Source organism: Arvicanthis niloticus, chromosome 13 (genome assembly GCF_011762505.2).
Source record: "Arvicanthis niloticus isolate mArvNil1 chromosome 13, mArvNil1.pat.X, whole genome shotgun sequence".
In the NCBI taxonomy this organism is placed as follows: domain Eukaryota; kingdom Metazoa; phylum Chordata; class Mammalia; order Rodentia; family Muridae; genus Arvicanthis; species Arvicanthis niloticus.
The window spans coordinates 51,643,691-51,665,544 of record NC_047670.1 but is presented as its reverse complement, the minus strand read 5'-3'; the positions used below and the strand labels follow the sequence as shown (position 1 = coordinate 51,665,544).

At 53.6% G+C, this 21,854-nt stretch overlaps 2 protein-coding genes across 3 annotated transcripts; both read left to right on the top strand.

The window, feature by feature from the left end:
- Positions 1-552: 552 nt before the first annotated feature.
- Positions 553-6,049, top strand: Scrt1 (scratch family transcriptional repressor 1). The gene is made up of 2 exons (XM_034517474.2): positions 553-685; positions 2,595-6,049. Exons 1-2 carry the CDS (start codon positions 571-573, stop codon positions 3,524-3,526), a joined length of 1,047 nt encoding a protein of 348 aa, XP_034373365.1. The 5' UTR covers positions 553-570; the 3' UTR covers positions 3,527-6,049.
- A 4,425-nt stretch (positions 6,050-10,474) lies between these two features.
- On the top strand, positions 10,475-20,806 carry Dgat1 (diacylglycerol O-acyltransferase 1). 2 transcript variants are annotated; one of them, XM_076912273.1, is made up of 17 exons: positions 10,475-10,970; positions 15,896-15,983; positions 18,135-18,175; positions 18,270-18,355; positions 18,440-18,492; positions 18,622-18,727; positions 18,881-18,988; positions 19,071-19,145; positions 19,224-19,327; positions 19,417-19,455; positions 19,530-19,571; positions 19,654-19,698; positions 19,854-19,896; positions 20,002-20,036; positions 20,124-20,211; positions 20,300-20,362; positions 20,463-20,806. In XM_076912273.1, exons 1-17 carry the CDS (start codon positions 10,726-10,728, stop codon positions 20,594-20,596), a joined length of 1,395 nt encoding a protein of 464 aa, XP_076768388.1. In that variant the 5' UTR covers positions 10,475-10,725; the 3' UTR covers positions 20,597-20,806. The 2 variants fall into 2 exon arrangements, with proteins under 2 accessions (XP_076768388.1, XP_034372013.1); XM_034516122.2 differs by having other exon boundaries at positions 19,784-19,896; positions 19,971-20,036.
- Positions 20,807-21,854: the final 1,048 nt, after the last annotated feature.

Below are 21,854 nucleotides of genomic sequence, written 5' to 3'. Positions count from 1 at the left end.
TGAAGCTGCTGGTGCTCCTGCCGCTGCTACTGTCGTGTTCTCTTGGCCCGGCGCTGCCGCCCCCGGGGGCATGGGGCGCCGCTGACTGAGGCTCCGCCGCCGCGGCGGGGGGGGGAGGGGAAGGGGGCCGTGGGGCCGGGCCAGCCCTGCACCCATTCGCAGCCTCCGGGCCCGGGACGGAGCCGCTCCCCCCCTCTCCGCCCCCCCCAGCCTCCTCCCCCGCCTGTCCAGGGGCGGCACTGCGGGCTGGGAAGCCGGGACCAGAGGAGGGAAGGAAGGAAGGAAAGAAGAGAAAAGAAGAGAAGAGGAGGAAGGAAGGAAGGAAGGAAGGAGAGAGAGAGAGAGAGAGAGAGAGAGAGAGAGAAAGAGAGGAGGGATCCGGAGAGGAAGAAGAAAAGACGCAGGGCAGAAAGAAGAGAGAGGACCACACTCGCCCAGCAGCATCTACAGGCCAGACTGGGGACAGTGCTGCTTCCACCGCTCCTCGGATGGTGACGGGGCCTCGCCGCGGACGCAGTCCCCCTGAGCCCCGGCTCTGCAGGCCATCACTGCCGGAGCCCCGCAGGAATCATGCCCAGGTCCTTCCTGGTTAAGAAGGTCAAACTTGACACATTCTCTTCGGCAGACCTCGACAGCTCCTACGGGCGCGCCCGCAGCGATCTCGGAGTGCGACTGCAAGATAAAGGTGCGCTCTGGACTGCAGCTGGGGCAGGGCCCAGGGCTTTGCAGGAAGGGGTGGGTGGCCAAAGTGTGGGGGTGGAGTGGCAAGGTAGGAGGGGATGTAGATCCAACGGAAGCAGCCTGAGGCTGGAACAGAGAATGAAGGCTGAGGAAAGGGTAGCAGAGAGTAAGGCCAGACAGCTTTCAAGATAGGACAGAGTATGGGTAGAGGAGAGGTAGGAAAGAGGGATTAGGGACAGGAAGCAGTAAAGGCACACACTGACCCCACACACAGACTTTGTGTTGAGATCTACACAGCTGCACAGACACCTGCTGACATAACAGGACCCAGCTAAATGGGCGCATGCAAACCCACACCCAGAAATCTGGATCTGTTTCACTTTTCTTTGGCTCCACCTGGTTAGGGCCAGCTAGGGAATTCTGGGAACTCTAGGGAGTAGGCTTGGGGTCTGTTAGGGCCACCCACCTGTCAGGGCCTAGGTACCAGAAGATGCAACAGCAGTATCTTCCCTGGACTCAGGATTAGGGAGGAAGAGATGAGCAAGGGAAGCCAAGGCATTGGAGTCAGGGAAGGCTCTTTGTGTAAGGATGCCCAAGTTCAAGGACAACTGTTAGCATGCAGGCAAGGGGAACAGGAGTGCCAGCAGTGTGGGGTGGCAGAGCAAGTGTGACCTGCAAGAGCATAAGCCTGTGTGGGCCCATGTGACTGCGTGTGGCCATGTGACTTTGTGCGCTTGTGTGTGACCCTGTGTGTGTGCCTGTCTGTGTGCCACTACATGAGACCACGTGACTCTGAGGCCGCTGTGCACCATGTGACTGAGAGTGTGTCTGGATGATTGCATATGTGACCCTGCATGTGTAGGAGTTGGGTTCCAGTGCTAGGGTCAGTGTACAGCATACCCTGGGAGACGCCACCAGGCCCGATGGTTGCTGAGAGCCCCAGTGTAACCCTGAACAAGCCAGAGCCTGACTCGTGAAGAGTATGCATTTATGATTCTGAGATGGAGATCCATCTTGTACCTTGGGAACAACTGCAGTTACTGGCATGAACGATGTCCATCTGCAGCTTGTCTCTGTTATGGTGTCCCCTAATGGGTGCCCTGGCAGCTTTCCTAGTCCCCTGTTGGTGACTTGAGAAGGTCCCCAGTAGGGTTACGGCATGGGGAGAAAACAAGAACCTGGAACAAAGTAGGACTCAGGATAATGAAAAGTAGTGAGTGGAGAGGTAGGTGAGTTGGAGCCTCAAGTCCAGTGAGTGGTTAGAGATGGAAGATGCAGGAGTACTGACGATGGCCAGGGATGCTGACTAGGTAGGAGTCGCTAGGGTTTTGTTGGCACACCTAAGGAGCAAGAGGGACGGCACCAAGTCTGGAAGCAGATTCTGGGGCCTGAAGAAGGCCTCGGGGGATCCCAAAGAGGCAGGACCGTCGGGGTCTTTGGGCTGGAGGCCCTGGCTTTGTGCGCGGCGGGTCTGCAGTGTGTTGCATAATCAGGGAAAACTGCTGAAGTGGGGAGAACCCGAGGGGGAGGGGAAGGGGGAGGAGAAAGAGAGGAGCGCCGCCCCTCCCCCCTGACCTTGAGGCTCGCTGAAGGGGGGCAGCCGCGCCCGAAGATGCATCTCTCTCCTCCCCGCGCGGGGGCGGGGCGCTTGGGAGGCGGGGGAGGAGCCCTGCCTGGCCCTGTCTCATCCTCTGCTGTCTCTCTTCTCTCCTCTCTTCCCCTCCCCACGGTCTCCATCCTCTCTGCCCTGTGGTCCCCGGCTCCTTCTCCTTTGTCCTAATCCCCGTTCGCCTTCCTTTCGGACCCCGACGTCTCCCGCTGTGTCTCCTCGATCTCCCGCCGCCCGCTTTGCGTGTGTCTTGCCCGCTGCTCCGTTCCCCTCCCGCTGTCTGTCTGTCCGCCTCCGCCCTCAGGATACCTCAGTGACTACGTGGGGCCTGCGTCGGTCTACGATGGCGACGCTGAGGCGGCGTTGCTCAAAGGGCCATCCCCGGAGCCTATGTATGCTGCGGCTGTGCGGGGAGAGCTGGGTCCCGCGGCCTCTGGCTCAGCACCGCCGCCCACCCCTCGCCCAGAGCTGGCTACTGCTGCTGGCGGCTACATCAACGGCGACGCGGCGGTCAGCGAAGGCTACGCGGCCGACGCCTTCTTCATCACTGACGGGCGCTCACGCCGTAAGGCTGCTAATGCCAACGCTGCCGCGGCCCCCTCGACAGCCTCGGTGGCAGCCCCCGACAGCGACGCTGGAGGTGGGGGCGGGCCGGGCACGCGAGGCTCTGGATCAGGGTCCGCTAGTCGGGGTGGCACGCGCGTGGGGGCGGGCACCGAGGCGCGTGCGGGGCCGGGAGCCACGGGCGCTGGTGGCCGGCACGCGTGCGGAGAGTGTGGCAAAACTTACGCCACGTCGTCGAACCTGAGCCGCCACAAGCAAACGCACCGCAGCTTGGACAGCCAGCTGGCAAGGCGTTGCCCAACGTGTGGCAAGGTGTACGTGTCCATGCCGGCCATGGCTATGCACCTGCTCACGCACGACCTGCGCCACAAGTGCGGCGTGTGCGGCAAAGCCTTCTCTCGGCCCTGGCTGCTGCAGGGCCATATGCGCTCGCACACGGGCGAGAAACCCTTCGGCTGTGCGCACTGCGGCAAGGCCTTCGCAGACCGCTCCAACCTGCGCGCACACATGCAGACGCATTCCGCCTTCAAGCACTTCCAGTGCAAGCGCTGCAAGAAGAGCTTCGCGCTCAAGTCTTATCTCAACAAGCACTACGAGTCAGCCTGCTTCAAGGGCGGCGCCAGCGGCCCCGCAACCCCTGCGCCGCCGCAGCTCAGCCCGGTTCAAGCCTAGGGCAGCGGGGCCTCCGCCAGCCAGGTCGGCTCTCAGCAATACGGGCCCCCAGGGAAGTCTCTGCTGGCGTCCGGGCGGAGGGGCTGGAGGGCGGGCCTCTCCTCACAGCAATAGGGGCAGGGAGCCGGCCCCACCCCGCCCCGCTCGCCAGGAGCCTTGCCAGCCCCTTCAAGCAATAGGGTCCCGAGGGGAGACCCACCCCGAAAACCCTCCCCTCTCCTCCAGGGTGCCCCAGGCTTTCTCCCAGCAATAGGGTCGACCAGACCCAGAACCGAACCTCATCTCTTAGTTGGGTCTCTGAAGACAGGGGTGAGGTGAGGTAAGGAGCGCCCTCCTCCCTTCTCTGCGCCCCTGGATCGCGTTGCAGAGACTCAGGTCTTCCCCACCCCTTCCCAAGCCTTCCAGGCCAAGCCTTCAGCCCGGCGTCCAGGGAGTCAGCTCCACTCGGGCAGCTGGCCGGAGGAGGAGCAGGATATCAGGCGGGCCACAGAGGCGTTCTGTTCCGCAGGCTTTGCAAACCTCCCGGGAGTGCTAGACGATTTGGGGATGGGGAGGGGCGCGGACGGCGGCAACCCTCTCCCTCTGGTTCTTTCTGGGGCCTCAGTCCGAGCCTCCCTCCAACCCACGCCTCGCATCCTCTGCCAAATCCTAATTCTTCCAGCCCGGCTTCCGGGGCTCTGTCCTCCATAACGAATAATAATGACGCATATCGGAATCGCATGAACTTATCCGACCTACTCAGACCCCGATCCCGCCCTGCCCCGGGGCCCCCTCCCTCGCTCCCCAGGCTTCGGGTGTTGGAGGACGGATACCCGGGCCGGCAGGCTGGCGTGCCACTGCCCTCTACACACCTCTGTATTTGCTTTGCGGGTAAAGCCCCCTGGGGGGGTTGCGGACGCGTCGGGTTTCTTTCTTTCTGTATTTATACGTTTTATTTATGAACGGATTGCACTCGGGTCAGGGAGGGGGCGCCGAACCCTCATCCTTCCCGCCGACGCCCGGGGCTTAGGTTGTCCAGGACCACTTCCTCTGCCCCTGAGGCCGGCCCTTTCCCGGAGGCCCAGGCCCCACCCCCACTCGGTTGCCAACTTTCACCCGTCTATGCCAAAGCCTCTGCGGTGACCCTACCCCAAGGGCCCCGCTCCATTGGCCGCCGCCTTTGTGACATCACTGCATGCAGTCCCACCCTTCTTCCCAACCCTTCCCGGGGCTGCCCGCTCCCCTTCCTCTTAGTTAGTCCGATGCAGACTATAGAGCAATAATGCGCACTGCATGTGAAGCTGCCGCAGCCTCTAGAGTTACTGAGAATCAGGTATCCCCTGCCCTACCCATCCCATAGGCCCCTAGATCAGGGATGCTGCGCGGGGCCGGCCACGCAGACTTTCTTTCCCCATACCCTACCCCAGGGCAGAGCCCGGCAGGCGTCATGATTCCAGAGGCTGGGATGGAAAGATCACCTAAGGCCTCTCTTGTCAGTCCTTCATCACTCACCGACCCATCATTGGGTACCTACGATATGCCAGGCCCATTCCTGAATCCCTCAGAGATGTGGCAACCTTCTGGGAGGTGCCTGTCAGTGACAGGGCCCAATAAGCATGGGTAGGCCAGGGTGGAAGACATGCAGAGGGCTGAATCCCTGAGCCCCTGTGGCCTCTCCTGCCCACCTCAGTCCTAGAATACGCTGGGTGTAGTCAGGCTCTGCCTTTGACTTGGGCCTTATGTTCCCAGCTCAAATTGGACAGGTCCCAGGGTCTCTGGGGCCCAGCTTCACCAGGGCCACCAAACAGGTACCCATTTTCTGATTCCCTGAGATACGAGGCTCTGCTGTCTCTGTGCCGCTAAGGTGCAACATGCTGGAGTATATGATATGGCCAGCCTCAACCCAGCACCAAGCTTGGCTACCCTCCTGGTGCGGACCCGCAGGCCTAGCATAGCAGTGCCCATATCTAATCCCCTTACTCCACCTGGCTAAATGCCCACATTTCCTAGCCTGGGCCTGCCAGCCTGTGCCGCATGCACACGCACACAGAGGCGCCCACCCTGCCCCACTCTTTACTCCTGTCTACCTACCTATGGAGAAGGCTGGAAGGGCTGTGGGCCCGCCAGGATCTCCCGCTTCGCCCACACCCTGCCGCCGTGGAAAGCCATGGGCCCCCTCCCGCCCCCATAACTAAGCAGCACAATAATCGACTTAGCGAATTCAGGTAGAAGGAACGTTTAGGTAGCACCTATTTTGTACTGATTCTACAAGTAGGGCCCGAGGTGCGGGGGCCCTCGGGTGGGGGCTGTGGCTGCCGGCCCGCCCCGCCCCCACCCCCGCCTGCGCCCCGCCACCTTGTACATACTCCTGGCCCGCAACAGGCCAGGATTTTTACTCGGGCCGTGTCCCTCTTCCGCCCCCATTTGGGGCCGGGCCGGCCGGACAGACGGACGGACGGACAGACCTCCTTCCTAAGCACAATAGCACCAGCTCCTCGGAGCGCCGCACCTCCACGAGGAGAATAAATGCCACTCTTGATAGAATTTGGAGTGTTGATTGGCGTGTCCTGTTGGGGTGCTGCTAGGGGGTATTGGAGGGTGTCTAAAGGGGAGAATTTCTGGTTCTTCAGGCTCGGATCAGTGCTGAAATCCCAAGTAAAGCACGGGTCTTGGCCTTTCTCCTTCTGGAGAGGGTCAGTCAGGCCAGCTGAGCCAGAGGAGCATGGGTCTGAAGGCGGAGCCATTGACAATTACCCTGGGGCAATTGACTCTGCTCTGTCTCAGGTATTCAGGGACCTCGTAGCTTCTGGGCGGATGGCCTGAAGTTAGGTCCTGCCCAAGCTGATCTAGAAGCGCTCTCTGGCCTGGAATCCCTCTAGTCTATTTTCCTTCGTATTTCTGCAGCCGCATCAATAGCTCTGGCTCCCTCATTCTTTGGTATTGGAGCAAATGGGACAGTAGAAGCCCCTACTGGGTGTAGCCCCTCTCCTGAAGGCCTGCTGTTCTCATCCAGATGTAAGTGCTAAGGAAGTGTTAAGTGAATTTCAAAAGACCAGCCACAGTTGCAATCACACCGGAGCTTTCATTAAGTTAGCTCAGGTTCAGCCCAGCACCAACACACAGGATAGTATTGATGGAGAGGAGTCCCGAACATCTATGGGGCAAGGTTTTGTGGAAAGCAGCAGGCAGGGCCAGTGGTGGTGGTAAGTGTTTCTAACCTAGCAAGCATCTAACTGGAGTGCTACTATAGCCTTTAGCATAATTGGCTGGTGCTGGGAGTCAAACCACAAACTTCTGTTTCCTCCTGCATTGGTTGTTGTGAGGCAGGGATGGGCTTGTAACCTAGGGGTGCAGATATGTTGGGAGGAGGTAACCTGGAAACTGGAGTTAGATGCAGGTCTTGTTGGAGTATAACCTGGAGACATGGGTCTTGTTGGGGGTGGGGGGTAACTTGGAAATTAATGCTAGGTACCAGCCTGCTAGTTTAACTGAGTTGAAACTTAGGTCAGGTGCTCTAAAATGCAGTCCGAGCTTAAAAGAGTTGGTCTCTTACAGCCCCCTAAACTGTGGGTGTGTGCTCCTGTACTGCTAGCCAGCTAGGCTGGGCCAGTATGAAGATTTCCAGGGGGAGAGACACTTCTGTAACCATACATAGCCCTCAGATTCAAGGAAAACAGAGGGAATAGGAGGCAAGGTTGTGCTGGGTAGAGAGAGTCAACACAGCCCAGGAGTGAGGGTGGAAGGCTTGCCTAGCAATGATCCCTGGCAAGAAAGTCAGCAGGTGTGAGTTGAGTGGCTCAAATACTTTGATGTGACCAAACTATGTCAGTCTTAGGTCAGAACCAACTTAACTGCCCACATCCTGGCAAGAACAGGAGCCAGACTCACTCAGATTCCATCCAGTGTCAAAAAGGGAGAGATGTGTCTGTAGCAAGTCACAGCCTATGTGCCAGCAGTTTGGAGAATATTTTAGTGGTGGAGGGCATGCTCTCTGGGAAGCTTGGACAGCGGTAACAACAGGAATGAAGGCACATCTGGCACTGGGAGAAGCGGTTAATCAGGTTCTCTGCAGAAGAATCTTTTTTTTTATTTTTTTTTTATTTTTTGAGACAGGGTTTCTCTGTGTAGTCCTGGCTGTCCTGGAACTCACTCTGTAGACCAGGCTGGCCTTGAACTCAGAAATCTGCCTGCCTCTGCCTCCCAAGTGCTGAGATTAAAGGCGTGCGCCGCCGCCGCCACCACCACCACCACCGGGCTCCGCAGAAGAATCTTAACTGTCACTGTCCCTAGCTGGAAAGAGATTGACAAGCTTTCTCTGGGTGTCCTGGAACTCAGAGATTCACCTGCCTTTGACTCCTCAGTGCTGGGATTAAAGGCATGCACCACCACTGCTCAGTAAGAGATTTCCTATTTGTAAAAGGGGAACCCAGGGCTCAGATAAACAGCTGTGGATTGGATAAATAGCCCAGGACTGCCTTTACATAGCTCTGTCTTCATTCACCCAAACAGCACTTTGGCAGTAGCAAAGACACACAGGAAGTCTCTTATCTTCCCACTTTCTAGAAGACCCCACAGTTTCAGGGTCTTGATTGCTTCTGTTTCTTTGGGGTGGCAGGCCAAAAGGATGGAAACAGCTTCCTGGAGGGTTGAGATGAGCCTACTTCTCCACGGCTGCAAACTCTTCAAAGCAGGCTTTCCTTGGCCTGCTTATAACCCTATCGGGTGCTGGGTTCAGCCTGAAGCTGTTTGTGAATTTCTTTTTTTGTTGTTAATAATTAAATTTTTAAAGAATTTATTGTATGAGTGCTCTGCTGTATATACATCCACATGCCAGAAGAGGGCATCAGTTCCCCTTAAAGATGGTTGTGAGATACCATGTGGTTGCTGGGAATTGAACTCAGTACCTCTCAGAAGAGCAGCCAGGGCTCATAACCGCTGAGCCATCTCACCAGCCCTGTCTACATGTGTCTAAAACCATCCTGTCCCTCTTACTCCCTCAGGCTTGCAAGGCTCCTTACTCTAGGGCCTGAACCCATTTTGTTACCACCTCAGCAGGGCTGCATCCTGATTTCCTTGCCCAGGCATTCATTCATCCACACCTTTATCTCCAGACAATCTCAACGGTACTTCTTCTTTTCTCTTGGCACCCTGGGTTAGTCCTTGAATCAGGCCCTTAGACTCTGACATTGGTTCCACTGCTTTGCTACATGTCTCCATAGAACCATCCTTCCTGATGGCTCCGGTCCATTCTCTAGTCCCTTCACTCCCATAGTCTCTTGTAGGCTGACAGTTTTAAGCCTGAATGTCAATGAATATCTGTCTTCTAGGAGAACTTTCATTCGATTGGACGGTGTGAATTCATCTCTGGCTTTAGTGGCAGCCTAGGCCCCAACCTTCTACTTTTAGTTTTTGGTTGCATACTGGAAGTTGGTGTAGCCAAAGCGCTAGCCCAGGAACATGTGGAGGCCTCATATTCACCTCACAGACTGGGAAAGGGATGGCAGAGCTCACGTGACTTACCCTTATTTCAGGCTCCCAAAGAGATATTTTCTTTCACTCTGCTTCCTTTGGGGGTCACTATTCACAAAAACCTTGCCCTTGCCTTGCCAAGGCCCAGCTGAAAGACATGGTGAACCAGCAACAAAGGAATGTTCTGAGACACTGACCAGGTTGGCTCTGATCCACAGAAGTCCATGCCCGGGTCTGCTTTTCTCTGTATATGTACAGAAAGACACCTGTAGTCTAGATTGCTCATCATGAGGTGTGAAATGAAGAAAGAGCGACCTGAGGGAAGGAGTCCGTGGATACAACGGAGGTGGGATGCGCTTAGTAGGAAGTCTGGTGGCACCGGCAATGTAGGTACTGGAGATGGATTTCAAGTCTTCATCCTTGCTTGGACAAGCACTCCACTGACTAAGCTGTTTTCCCAGCCTCAAAATTAATTTTTTAAAAAAGAATGATTAAGAGGAAGAAAGTGGACGGGCGGTGGTGGCACACGCCTTTAATCCCAGCACTTGGGAGGCAGAGGCAGGCGGATTTCTGAGTTCGAGGCCAGCCTGGTCTACAGAGTGAGTTCCAGGATAGCCAGGGCTACACAGAGAAACCCTGTCTCGAAAAAACAAAAACAAAAACAACAACAAAAACAAAAAACAAAAAAACAAAAAAAAATAAAAAGGAAGACTGGTGGTACCCTGTAGGAGAGGCTGCTAACCTTGTGCTTCTTAGGTCTGCTATCCCCCAAAAGAGAAAGTCACTATTCTCCTTGGTCCTTATAGTGTTTCTGAAGGAAATCAAGTGCTTCCTGAGGTCCAGAATGCATGCACTGAGGTGTCTAAGTCAGGCAGGTTGCTTGTCGGGCCCTCGACGGCATTGTGGGACGGTGGAGGAAGAGGCCATTGTGTCTAATGAGTTGCTTCATCTAACAAACAACTGGGCGGTTGCACACATTTGCTGTGATGTGAGTCTGGGTATTTCTCTAGTTTGATCCTTTGTCAGGGTATGTCCTCCAAGATCCATTTAAAGCAGTTCCTGCCTAGCAGCTAGGGATCTTTCTGAGAACGACGCTGCCAGGACAAATAGGTCTGTCGGTTGTGCTTTCAAAAACGGATTTGGGGCTGCAAGACGTCAGCGCAGTTTCATAAATGACCTACAGTTAAACTGCTACTGGGGATGACGAAACTATGTTTTTACAGAAGTGGGACAAGGGTCGAGCAAGAGGTCAGGGGAAGTGCGTAGCTCCCAGGGAGCCAGGAGCCGGGGCAGTACTGCTCCAGCTTGCTCCTGGCAGTGAGACAGCACCTTGGACCTCTTCCACCGAAGTTCACAGCCAAGCTGAGCACTAGTTGCTTCCGTCAGCCTGCAACTACAGTTCCCAGAGTTCTATACGTCGCCAGTTCACGGTGCCTTCAACTCCCAGGAGGCTCCGCGCTCTGCCCCCGCAATTCCCGGCGTGCTCCGCGTCCTCGATTAGGCCCCGCCTCAGCTTGGCCTCGGACTACAAATGGACTCTCAGTTGACGCCACAGCCAGTCAGCTGCTCGGCAGCATCGGAGTCTCAGTGTCGCAGAGGTAGTAGTGCCCTGCGCCGGCTACGGAGGCCGGCAGGGGGCGGTGGCGGAGGCGGAGGCCGTTGCTCAGGGTCCAGAGGCGGGGCCGCGGGCTCCAGGCGCTGAGAGCCGGCGGAGCAGGACACTGGGCCGCGGCGAGGTGCGGGCCGAAGCCATGGGCGACCGCGGAGGTGCGGGAAGCTCTCGGCGTCGGAGGACCGGCTCGCGGGTTTCCGTCCAGGGTGGTAGTGGGCCCACGGTAGACGAAGAGGAGGTGCGAGACGCGGCTGTGGGCCCGGATTTGGGCGCCGGGGGTGACGCGCCGGCTCCGGCTCCCGCTTCGGCTCCGGCTCCAGCTCCAGCCCACACTCGGGACAAAGACGGGAAGACCGGCGTGGGCGACGGCCACAGGGACCTGAGGTAGCGGAGTGCCTGATCCCCTTACATCCGATCTCTCCAGCGTCGCTCCCAGTTCTTAAAAGTTGGCCACTGCTTTGCGAGTTCCGCGTTCCTTGGGCTACACTGGGACACGGGCTTTGGGGAGAGGGTCACTTGCCAAGGTCATCCAGGTGGGGTCGAGTAGCCCACCAGGGAGCCTGGGTAGAGGAGTAGGCAGCAGCCCCTTTTCCATATTTCTTAGGGAAGTAAGCACACCTTGAGGCAAAGTCCCCTGAAGTCCTTTCTGAGGGGTGGGTAGCTGGAAATCTGACCCCTGGGGGTTGGAGATGAATGCGCTTTCTTCAATGGAAAGAGGTAGATGTTTTCCAGAGAGGGTTATGATGAAGTTACCTTTGCAAAACTAGGAGAGGTGTCCTGTGGGTAGAGAAAGCTACTAGAGACTCCAGAGGACTCAAGCCTGTTTTAGGAGATGAGTATGGGCTTTTGCTCAGGGCACGGGACAGTACAGGAAGCTTTCTCGTACAAACAGGCTGCACGGCTTATTCACCCCTCTTCCAGCAAGTAGGAGGGCCTGAAGCCCTGCTTATGTTACCAGAATGACTGCAGGCTATAGGGACAGAGCTGACTACTAATTGAGACTTTCATCTCCTGGTTGGAGTACTGGAGAGAGGTTTGGTGTGGACACACCTATGGGAGAGGCCTTGCTTAGCTGAATGACTGAAGAAATGGAGACATGCACCATGTTCTTTGGCATTGACTGTCTCCTCCGTGTTGGCTCCGAGACCCTTTCTGGTGATCATCATGGGACCCTTTAATAGCTCTGGGTTAGAAAGTAACTGAGGGGCTTGGAGGAAGTGGATATCTATCTAGGCTGGCAAAGCCTTGTTCTCTTTGTATCAACCGAGTCTTTTTCTAGTGGGCACTGTGGAGAGCCTTCCCCCCAGCTGCTCTAGGGTGTTCACAGTTCACCTGGGAGATAAGATAACTTCAGTGTGAGGCAGGCATGGCATAGTATGGACAAAGGTCAGGTAAGGAAGCCAGGGAGGCAAGAATGGGGGAGGAGGTTGGCTCTCCTTAGAGGGTTGGTGATTTTCTGCAATTCAAAGCTGGTCTTGAGAGAGATTGGCCTCCCATTTTCCATCTGAAAAGATGTTGTGTTCTCGTGTTTTCTTTCTTCTCTCTCTCTCTCTCTCTCTCTCTCTCTCTCTCTCTCTCTCTCTCGCAAACATGGTTTCTCTGTGTAACCCTGGTTGTCCTGGAACTAGCTCTATAAATCAGGCTGGCCTCAAACAGGTCCGCCTGTCTCTGTCTCCCAAGTGGTGGGATTAGAGGTGCCTGCTCCATCAGAAAAGATGTTAAGGATCCCAAGACCTAAGGTCCTATGATCCTAAGAGTCCCCTATGCTGACTCCCCTCATTGTCCTTTCCTTTAGCAATCAGGAGTTTGGCTAGTATCTCTAGAGGGGTGGGGAAAGTATCTTTTTATCTGAGGTCTCAGTTGTAGGCCAAGTTACCATTCAGGGATAAGCAAGAGAGAACAATTACATGTTCAGATGACCATTGAACTTTTTCAGTGTCCTCTGGTGTGAGGCCTGTACAAAGCTAAGAAAGATGTATATGCATGTGTGGAAAGGTCTCTGCTGTGTCCCCTTGTCCTCCATAGATGGATGTTGCATTGCAGGAATGGGCATGGGGAGTTTGTCATCCCCCAGTGGGCAGTGGGCCTCATTCCAGTTTGGGGATGCCACAGGGCTTGAGGCCTCCTAGCTGAGCTAGACTCCACTCCTCAGTGTTGGTGGGTCAGGCTCTGCCTGCACTCATGGAGTTGGCCTGGAACTCACCCCATTGCCACTCTTCTTGTGCCAGCCCCCCTCCCTCTGTTGTTGCTCTTGGCAGCCCAACTCTCTTCTCACCCTTCCTCTTGACTCCTCGAGCTTCTGTATCTTCCCCTCCCTCGTACTTCCTGCTCACTTTAAGCTGGGCCATTGAGCCAGGTTCTGGATGTCAGGTCATTTCTTCTACCCTATGGCAAGGTGAGGCTGTACATTTTATCTACTGAATGCGCACCCAAGGCAAGACCTTATGGTGGTGGTTCTTGTCTTTGCCTATCTTTTGTATATCTCTATAGCAGGGTCTAAGAATTGTAAGTAGCTTGCTTCCATCTTATACCCCAGGGCTTGGCTCAGAGAGCAGCACAGGGAAGTGTCAGGTGTCAGCTGGAAGAGGATCGGGCACTCTGTTCCCTTCTCTTTCTGTTTGGTGTCAGATCTGAACTGTGTGATCCCTAGATGAAACTCATACTTAGAGGTTGGTCCTTTGGGTGTAACACAGATCTTGGCATGCGTGTGGGGATGGGCTTGTTCTTGTTTTTACAGTGCTTATGTGGGGTTGAAGGAGAGTCAAGAGAGGATGCCACCTCTTCCTTGTTCTGTGTGGTTTACCTGAGTAGGCCTGGGTAAAAGACTTACCATAAAAGACATAGGAAGGAAAGCCAGCTATCCTATGTCCTTTTGGTCTCAGAATGGGTGTAGGACAGTTGGAAGGCACAGGACATGGGCAGGCTCTTTAGTAGGTGAGAGGGTGGCAGAAACAGCTGTATCATGTAGCCAGTCCTCTTTTCCCTGTTGGCCATTTCTGCAGCCTGCCCTTCAGCCTACTAGCTTCTGGTCACAGTGGCAGGCTTGGATCTTTGCAGGCATTGGTTGATGGGGGCTTCCTCCACTGGGACAGATGTCTCTGACCTAGGGAGGGAGGGGGAGTGGCATGGGTGGAGGCAAGGCAGTGTGGGAACGCTGCCTTCAAGATGCTGGATGGGAGAGCCAGAGAGGACCCAAGACACCAGTGTGGACAATTGAGGAAGGAATTAGAAGCTCAACAGAAGAATCCTGAAAAAAAAAAAAAACCAACAACAACAACAACAAAAAAAAAACAAAACCAACCAACCAAAAAAACCCTCTAAGACCTTGTCTGCTAAACTAGGCCAGGTGTCCCATCAGGTGGTACATGCTTGCAATACCAGCACTTGGGAGGTTAAGGCAGGAAAATCAAGGCCAGCCTGGCCTACAAAGGTCATATCTCCTAAAAACAAAACAAAACAAAATAAAACAAAAATTATCTGCTTGCTGTTAGCTCTGGAAAGCAGGACCCATTCTCTAGTTTTGTCTTTCATTCTGGAGATGGCCATAGAAAAAGCAGCATGGTTTCCTTGGTTACTCAAAGGAGAGAGAGGTCAGTCTTGTGAAACAGCTTTGGTTATATTCAGGCAGTTGTTGCTGGGTTGTGCCACAGAGACCAGCTATGAGGTTTTGGGGGCAGGAGGCTTTGGGGTAGTTGTGCTGCAAGCACAGGGCTTCAGCGTGGGGTAGGGGGACTGATGCTGAGGTTGAGTAGACAGACTGGGAGATGCCTTCCTCCTTGTCTCATGGTGTTGCCTCTTAAAGGCCAGCCACGTCAAGTCAGGGAAACCAGTCAGGGTAGGGGTGGGGGAATACCCCAAACAAGGGCAGCCATCAGGAGGCAGGCTCTGATCTGGGGAGAAAAGGGACTCAAGGTAGAGACAGCACAGTCATATCACATGGCTTGTATCATGTGGGCCTAGTGTAGATGCTCGAAGCCTAGTCCTGAGGACATGGACAGTTGGAAGAGGTGTTGGCCTGGAACTGGGGTGTCTGTCTTACTTTGATGCTGTAGCATGGCATGGGCAGTAAGAAGGGTGTGACTACCCTCCTTCTAACCAGAAGCTAGTGTAGATGCAACTAGGTGCCAAGTAGACAGCAATCCTGTTTGTTTGTTTATAGATAGGGTTTCTCTTGTAGCCCTGGCTATCCTAGAACTCTGTAGACCAGGCTGTCCTCAAAGTCCTTGACAACAAAGATTGAATTTGTTGGCACTGCCTCTCAATCTCTTTAACCTGTCTTCTGGAGAGGGCTGTCAGACTTTCAACCCTAACCAAAGCTAGGCCTTGCCCCTTGTTATTGAGGGTCACTAACAAAGTCAATTCTAAAAGGGCTTTTATAGGATGGTACCTATAGTAGATTTCCTGACCTGCTCCTCCTCAGATGCCTCAGGGTAGAGGTGTATGTGGTGAGAGGGAAGGGGAGGCCCTAGCCTCTTTGCTTACAAAATCTAGGTCTTGCTCAATTCTATGTGGCTTCCTGGTGGCACAGCAGCTGGAGAGCAAGGTAGAGTCACAGTTGGTGTGAGTGAGGGCATTAGTTATCAGGACTAGGGCTCTGGATTTTTCCTGTTGTCTTTGCCAGGAGCTGAATCTAGGCTTTATCTTTGTCACACAGTCCTCCTCTGCCAGGCTTGGTGGTATTCACATACAGAGTCTATTTGGATGCCCTGTATCCTACCACTGGGTAGGAGCTTTGAGGGTTTCCTTGTCGTCAGCCTGAGTAGTCTCCTCATGGTCCCTGAACAAAGTCAGGGACACAGACTTGACATGCAAATAGAGGGCCAAATCATTGCTTGTAAGAAATGTACATTAAGGGTGGGCACTTGGCCAGCTATTATATTGGTCTATGTGTCTAAATGTCAGGAGAATGCTCTTACTGACTGTGGTGGGGACTCCTCTGAGTGGTTTGGTAGATGGGATGAACAGATGGGGCAAGCTGCAGTAGCACTGGGTCGGTCTACATAGGTCCACAGATACCCAAATGGGATTATCTTTGTGACCCGAGAGCCTGATTGCATTGGTTTCTGGGGAACTCAAGCTCCATGGAGTCCCGTCTAGCTTCTGCTGCCTAGAGGGAAGGGTGTCCGTGTGGTTCTGAGACCCTTCCCTCCGGTAGCTATATAACCACTGGAATGGCCTTGTCTGAGTCCTCTTCCTGTTTGAAAATGGGTAGTGAACTCTTGGCAGAAAAGATACCTGGGCAGGAGTGGGTTTATCCTTGTCCTGCTTGTGTTTGCTTACTGGGCAGCATCCTGTCTCCTTTTTGCCAGGTGCCATCGTCTGCAAGATTCTTTGTTCAGCTCCAACAGTGGTTTCAGCAATTACCGTGGTATCCTGAACTGGTGTGTGGTGATGCTGGTGAGTGGGGTGTGGGAGCAGGCTCACTGTGGCCAGGTGTGGCAGAACCTTCAAGGGTGACCTTTCCCTGGGCAGAGGCTCTGCCTTTTGAAGACTATAGCTCCATGTGGTTGCTAGCACTAGGCTGGTTGAGAGGGAAGCAGGGTTGGGGCCTGCAGTGGGACTGGCTTTCTCTAGGATCCCAGGCTAGTTCTGTGGATGGCTCAGTGGTAGTAGAGACAGTGAGTATCTTGAATACTCTGTGCCTCAGGTCCCCCTTGGCTGTGTAGGTGTGGTATAGAAGAGCAAGGAGATGGTGGGGTGTACTGGTTGCTCCCCAGGCTGGGTGGCCAAGAGGCTGAAAAGGGAGCACTCTGGGTCCAAGTCGTCAGAGGCCCTGAGTTCATTTTGCAGCAACCATCTGTAATGGGATCCAGTGCCCTCTTCTGGTGTGTCTGAAGACAGTGACAGTGTACTCACATATATAAATAAATTAAAAAAAAAAAAAAAAGAATCTTGAGGATGTATGTCCTATGTCATGTGGATTCATGGATATAGAGCCCTTGACAGAACCAGCCACAGTGTTACAGGCCTTCTAGTCTGTTTTCTTTGGCTTCGAGTATTGGTGGATTGCTATGCTATGTCCAAACTTGCTGCTTATAGGATCTGGTTCTTACTGGTGCTATGCATCTGCACCCCAGAAGCTGTTGGAGTCCAAAGCTCAAAAGGACAACCTGATGGGTGGGTCAGGGACAAAGGGTTATCATCACCCAGTTTCTTTTTTTTTGAGACAGGGTTTCTCTGTGTAGTTCTAGCTATCCTGGAACTCACTCTGTAGACCAGGCTGGCCTCGAACTCAGAAATCTGCCTGCCTCTGCCTCCCAAGTGCTGGGATTAAAGGCGTGAGCCACCACTGCCCGGCTTCATCACCCAGTTTCTAATACTTGGATATGGTCTGATACCTATTGCCCTCACCCAGAAGTTGTCTGTTCCTGCTTTAGGCATGGCTTCTTTGGCTATCAGTATGGAAGGGACTCTACCCTATCATGCTCTGAAAGGTTTCTGGGGCCTACAACACCTTTTCCCTGGAGAGAGCTTCAGGCCTTGGTTAGCTATGAGGCTATAAGGCTTGATGAGTGAGAAGTGAGCAGTGGGGGCCAGTGGGTTCAAGGTCAGCTTTGCCCGTGGGACTTGGCACACTATTCTTGGCCAAGCCTGGTGAATAAAGAACTTTTTGGGCAGGGGAGTGCTTGGCTGGTCCAGATAGCAGTCTCTTCTCTTGGAACTTTCTGTACCCACCCAGCTTTTCATTTTTAAAACGTGTTTGGGGTTTTACCTTCATAGGTGTTTCTGTACCATGTACATGCAGTGTACATGGAGGCCAGAAGATACCTGAAACTGGAGTTAACAGATAGTTGTGATCAACTATTTGAATGGTAGGAATTGAACCAAGTCCTCTGGAAGAGCAGCCAGTGTTTCTAACTACTGGGCCATCTCTTCAGGACCCATCTGGCCTTTGGCCCTTTTATTCTTCCCTTCCAGGATATATGAATCCTGGCTCCAGCTACCTGCAGTGGGCAATCAGAAGGTAGTATAGAGCAGTGTGTTTTTCAGTGCCAAGCTGGAATATGGTGTCCCTGAACTTTCCACCTCTATGGTCCCTTCTCTGAACATCCAGGCAAGGAACCTCGCCAGTATTTCCTTGTTAGTATTATCCACTGCTTCTATCTGTTTGGGTAGTTGGACAAGTTGGTGGCACCAGGCCTTTATCTAGGCTTATGAGATGGATGAGGATGGAGGCCACACACTGAGTCTCAGGCTAGAGTCTAGAGGCCCACTCTTTAGTTGAGTTACATTGGGGCCACATTCTTGGGAGTTTTGAGTATTGCTAGAGTAATTGACTCAGGTACAGAAAAACCTACACCTGCCCTTTTTTGCTTTGATGGGTCTTTCTGTTGTTTGCTGTAGCCTCTTGTCTCTCTGAAGGGACCAGTACTTGGGCAAGGGTAGGCAGCCCTCCTCTCAACCCCCCAGTTGGTCTGTGCTGTCAAGAGGGACTGGTCCCTTGCTAAGAGTGCTACAGCTGTTTTCCTGGCCAAGGGTAGAGGTGCTGGGGTAATGTGAGCTGTGATAGCACCACCAGGGCTGAACCCGCCTGATTGTCTCTTGCAGATCCTGAGTAATGCAAGGTTATTTTTAGAGAACCTAATCAAGTGAGTACCTTTTTCAGGCCCCCTCTTACCCCACCCCAGCCTGCTTAGGCCCTGAGGCCCACCTCTACTCAGGCCTCCATTGCCTCACTCTCAGGTATGGCATCCTGGTGGATCCCATCCAGGTGGTGTCTCTGTTTCTGAAGGACCCCTACAGCTGGCCTGCCCCATGCCTGATAATTGGTGAGCTGCAGTCCAACAAGGGCCATGGGTGGGGGAACAGGCTGACCAGGGCCTGAACCTGTCCTGTGATGCTTCTGTCCTCAGCATCCAATATTTTTGTTGTGGCTGCATTTCAGATTGAGAAGCGCCTGGCAGTGGTAAGTGGTGCCTATGCCCAACCTTGTTAACAGTTACTAGTGGCTTGCTTGAGATAGGCTCTTCTTACTAGGCCTGAAAGTTATCTCCCAGGGCAGAGGACCTGGTTGAATGCTCTCTTCCTCCTCCAGGGTGCCCTGACAGAGCAGATGGGGCTGCTGCTACATGTGGTTAACCTGGCCACAATCATCTGCTTCCCAGCAGCTGTGGCCTTACTGGTTGAATCTATCACTCCAGGTGCGCCTCCATCCCAATCCCAACCATCCCCTCCCATGTTGAGCTGACCCCAGGTTGTTGATGGGATGTGGGTGGTCACATCTGAGCCCACCTTTCCTGTGTTAATATAACTGTGGTGTATGGGCAGACATGGCTGAGTCACCTGTCTTGCAGTGGGTTCCCTGTTTGCTCTGGCATCATACTCCATCATCTTCCTCAAACTTTTTTCCTACCGGGATGTCAACCTGTGGTGCCGCCAGGGAAGGGCCAAGGCCAAAGCTGGTAAGAGGCTGTCAGGATTGGGATTCACCTATAGGACTGAGCCTGGGCTACATGGCTCACACTAGTCTTGTTTTGCTGGCAGTTTCTACAGTGAAGAAGGTCAGTGGGGCTGCTGCCCAGAAAACTGTGAGCTATCCAGACAACCTGACCTACCGAGGTGAGTTGGGACTCTCAGAGGCAAGACTGTAGTCAGGTTCAGGGACGTGTGGTCCAAGCACCCACCCTTTCCTTCTAGATCTCTATTACTTCATCTTTGCTCCTACTTTGTGTTATGAACTCAACTTTCCTCGATCCCCACGAATACGAAAGCGCTTTCTGCTACGACGGGTTCTTGAGATGGTGAGGTTTGGACTTTGAGGGTTGGTATGGGCAGGGCTTGGGTGTGTGTGCAACTCAAGTCTCAGCTGACTGCTTTGTTCTTCTCCCAGCTCTTTTTCACCCAGCTTCAAGTGGGGCTGATCCAACAGGTAAGTGGTGTGAGTGGGTGTATGGTATGGCTCAGTGTAGCTGAGGGAAACTGATGTGGTACTCTCCTTTGCAGTGGATGGTCCCTACTATCCAGAACTCCATGAAGCCCTTCAAGGTGAGGTTAGGCTCCCTTATGTTATGGCAGGGGGCAGATAGGGTAGATGACATAGCTAGCTGAGGCAGCCTTATCTCCACAGGATATGGACTATTCACGCATCATCGAGCGTCTCTTAAAGCTGGCGGTGAGTGTCAGAGACGCCAATGGGATTGAGTGTGAAGGATAGGTGGAGTCTGTAAGTTTGCAACCTGGAGCTTTGTCTCCCAAAGGTCCCCAACCATCTGATCTGGCTTATCTTCTTCTATTGGCTTTTCCACTCCTGTCTCAATGCTGTGGCAGAGCTTATGCAGTTTGGAGACCGCGAGTTCTACAGGGACTGGTGGTGAGTGGTGTGTTTCTGGGGATCTGGGTAGGTCATAGCATGTTCTGCTTATCCCATTGTTTCTTGACCCCAAGGAATGCTGAGTCTGTCACCTACTTTTGGCAGAATTGGAATATCCCCGTGCACAAGTGGTGCAACAGGTAGGATGATGTATGCACCTGTGGAATGTGGTTGTGGACCTGGGCCCTATGGTATTAGCCTCATCCTATGGCTTGCTTGCTCTGCAGACACTTCTACAAGCCTTTGCTCAGACTGGGCAGCAACAGATGGGTAGCCAGGACAGGGGTATTTTTTGCCTCAGCCTTCTTCCACGAGGTCAGTGCTCTGCACACCCCACTTTACCTCTGGGCAGGGCTGTGGCCACCAGTTGAAAACACTGATCTCTCTTATTCCTATACTCCAGTACCTAGTGAGCATTCCCCTGCGGATGTTCCGCCTCTGGGCATTCACAGCCATGATGGCTCAGGTGAGGAAATCTGTGATGCTTCTCTCTCTTAGCCTAAATCTGTGAACCCCATATCCTATGGCCATTGTAGTCACCTGACTGTAGCCTCATGTGTTCTCAGGTCCCACTGGCCTGGTTTGTGGGCCGCTTCTTCCAAGGGAACTATGGCAATGCAGCTGTGTGGGTGACACTCATCATTGGGCAGCCGGTGGCTGTGCTCATGTATGTCCACGACTACTACGTGCTCAACTATGATGCCCCAGTGGGGGTCTGAGCTACTGCCAAAGTTCTGGAGGGGTTCCTGGCTGCCTGCACACTCCTCCTAGTCTGGGAGGCCTCTCTGCCCCTATGGGGCCTACTCCTGCTCTTGGGGATGGCACCTGAGTCCAGCTGGTATCAGCCAGTGTTGGGAGTCTGTGCTGTCCAGGGCTGAGGGTATCAATAAAGTGCTGTCTAAAAACCTTCCTACAGGGGTTGTGGAGGCTGCTGAGGATGACCTACACCCATATGTGCTATTTTAGGGACTGAAATTCTCAGGCCATCTCAGGTGGAGCTGGAAGGATTGGGGTTACATGGTTACTGTTTACAACTGTGTAGACAGAACTGTTGAGCTGCAGAACAGGACACAGTAGGAGGCAGCAGCATGTAGGGGTGCAGCAGTGTCATTGCTCAGGAAAGCCCAGTGAGTTCTTATCCTACCCTGTTAATTCATGCAGGATCAGGGTTCAGAGCTATATAGACTCAACAGAGGTAAACACCCTGATTCTAGTGTCACCAGTAGGAATGTAAATCCACATTTTTAGAGGTAGAGCCATCCACAGAGAGGACATTTGTACACTGCCTGGGGCCCAGGAATTATACATACTGTACCTTTAGGATATGTCTCAACTCCTTGGGATCGGGCTGTTCAACAAGTTGGGCTAGTGGCTCTAGGCTATGCTGCACAGAGGCCAAACCTGACTGGGCTTGGCCCACTCTTCCAAACCACCCTTGTCTCTGAACAGAGGAATACTTTGCCCCCAAGTTCTAGTAGCTGCCAAATTAAAAGACTTTTACATAAGAGTCTTTTGACAATCTAAGGTCCTTATCCTTGCCTTGGTGAGGTTTGTGCTTGTCAACTGCTAGATTCTGCCAGGCTACAGACCCTAACCTGCAGTTAGGTGGTTATCAGGTGCTAGGCAGGGTGGGCAGTAAACTCACCTGCCTCAGAACTCAAGGTGTGCACTACAGCCTGCCCTAGGCCACCCGTGAGGGCATTTCCACTTGTTTTTCCCCAGTCCAAGACAGCAGGAACAAATTCAGAACCAGTCCAGTACCTGATAGATACGGGTTCTGGCTCTGCCACTATGTCCAGCATGACCATGCAGACCACTCTTGCTGACAACATGGGGCAGATTGTCTTTTTTGGTCCCCTAAAGAAAAAGCTGTGAGCAGATACTAGTTCTGTGACATCAAGTTTGGCCTAGGGAGTATCACAGGTATCTGTAGTTTTCCAAAGAGACATGTAGTGAGT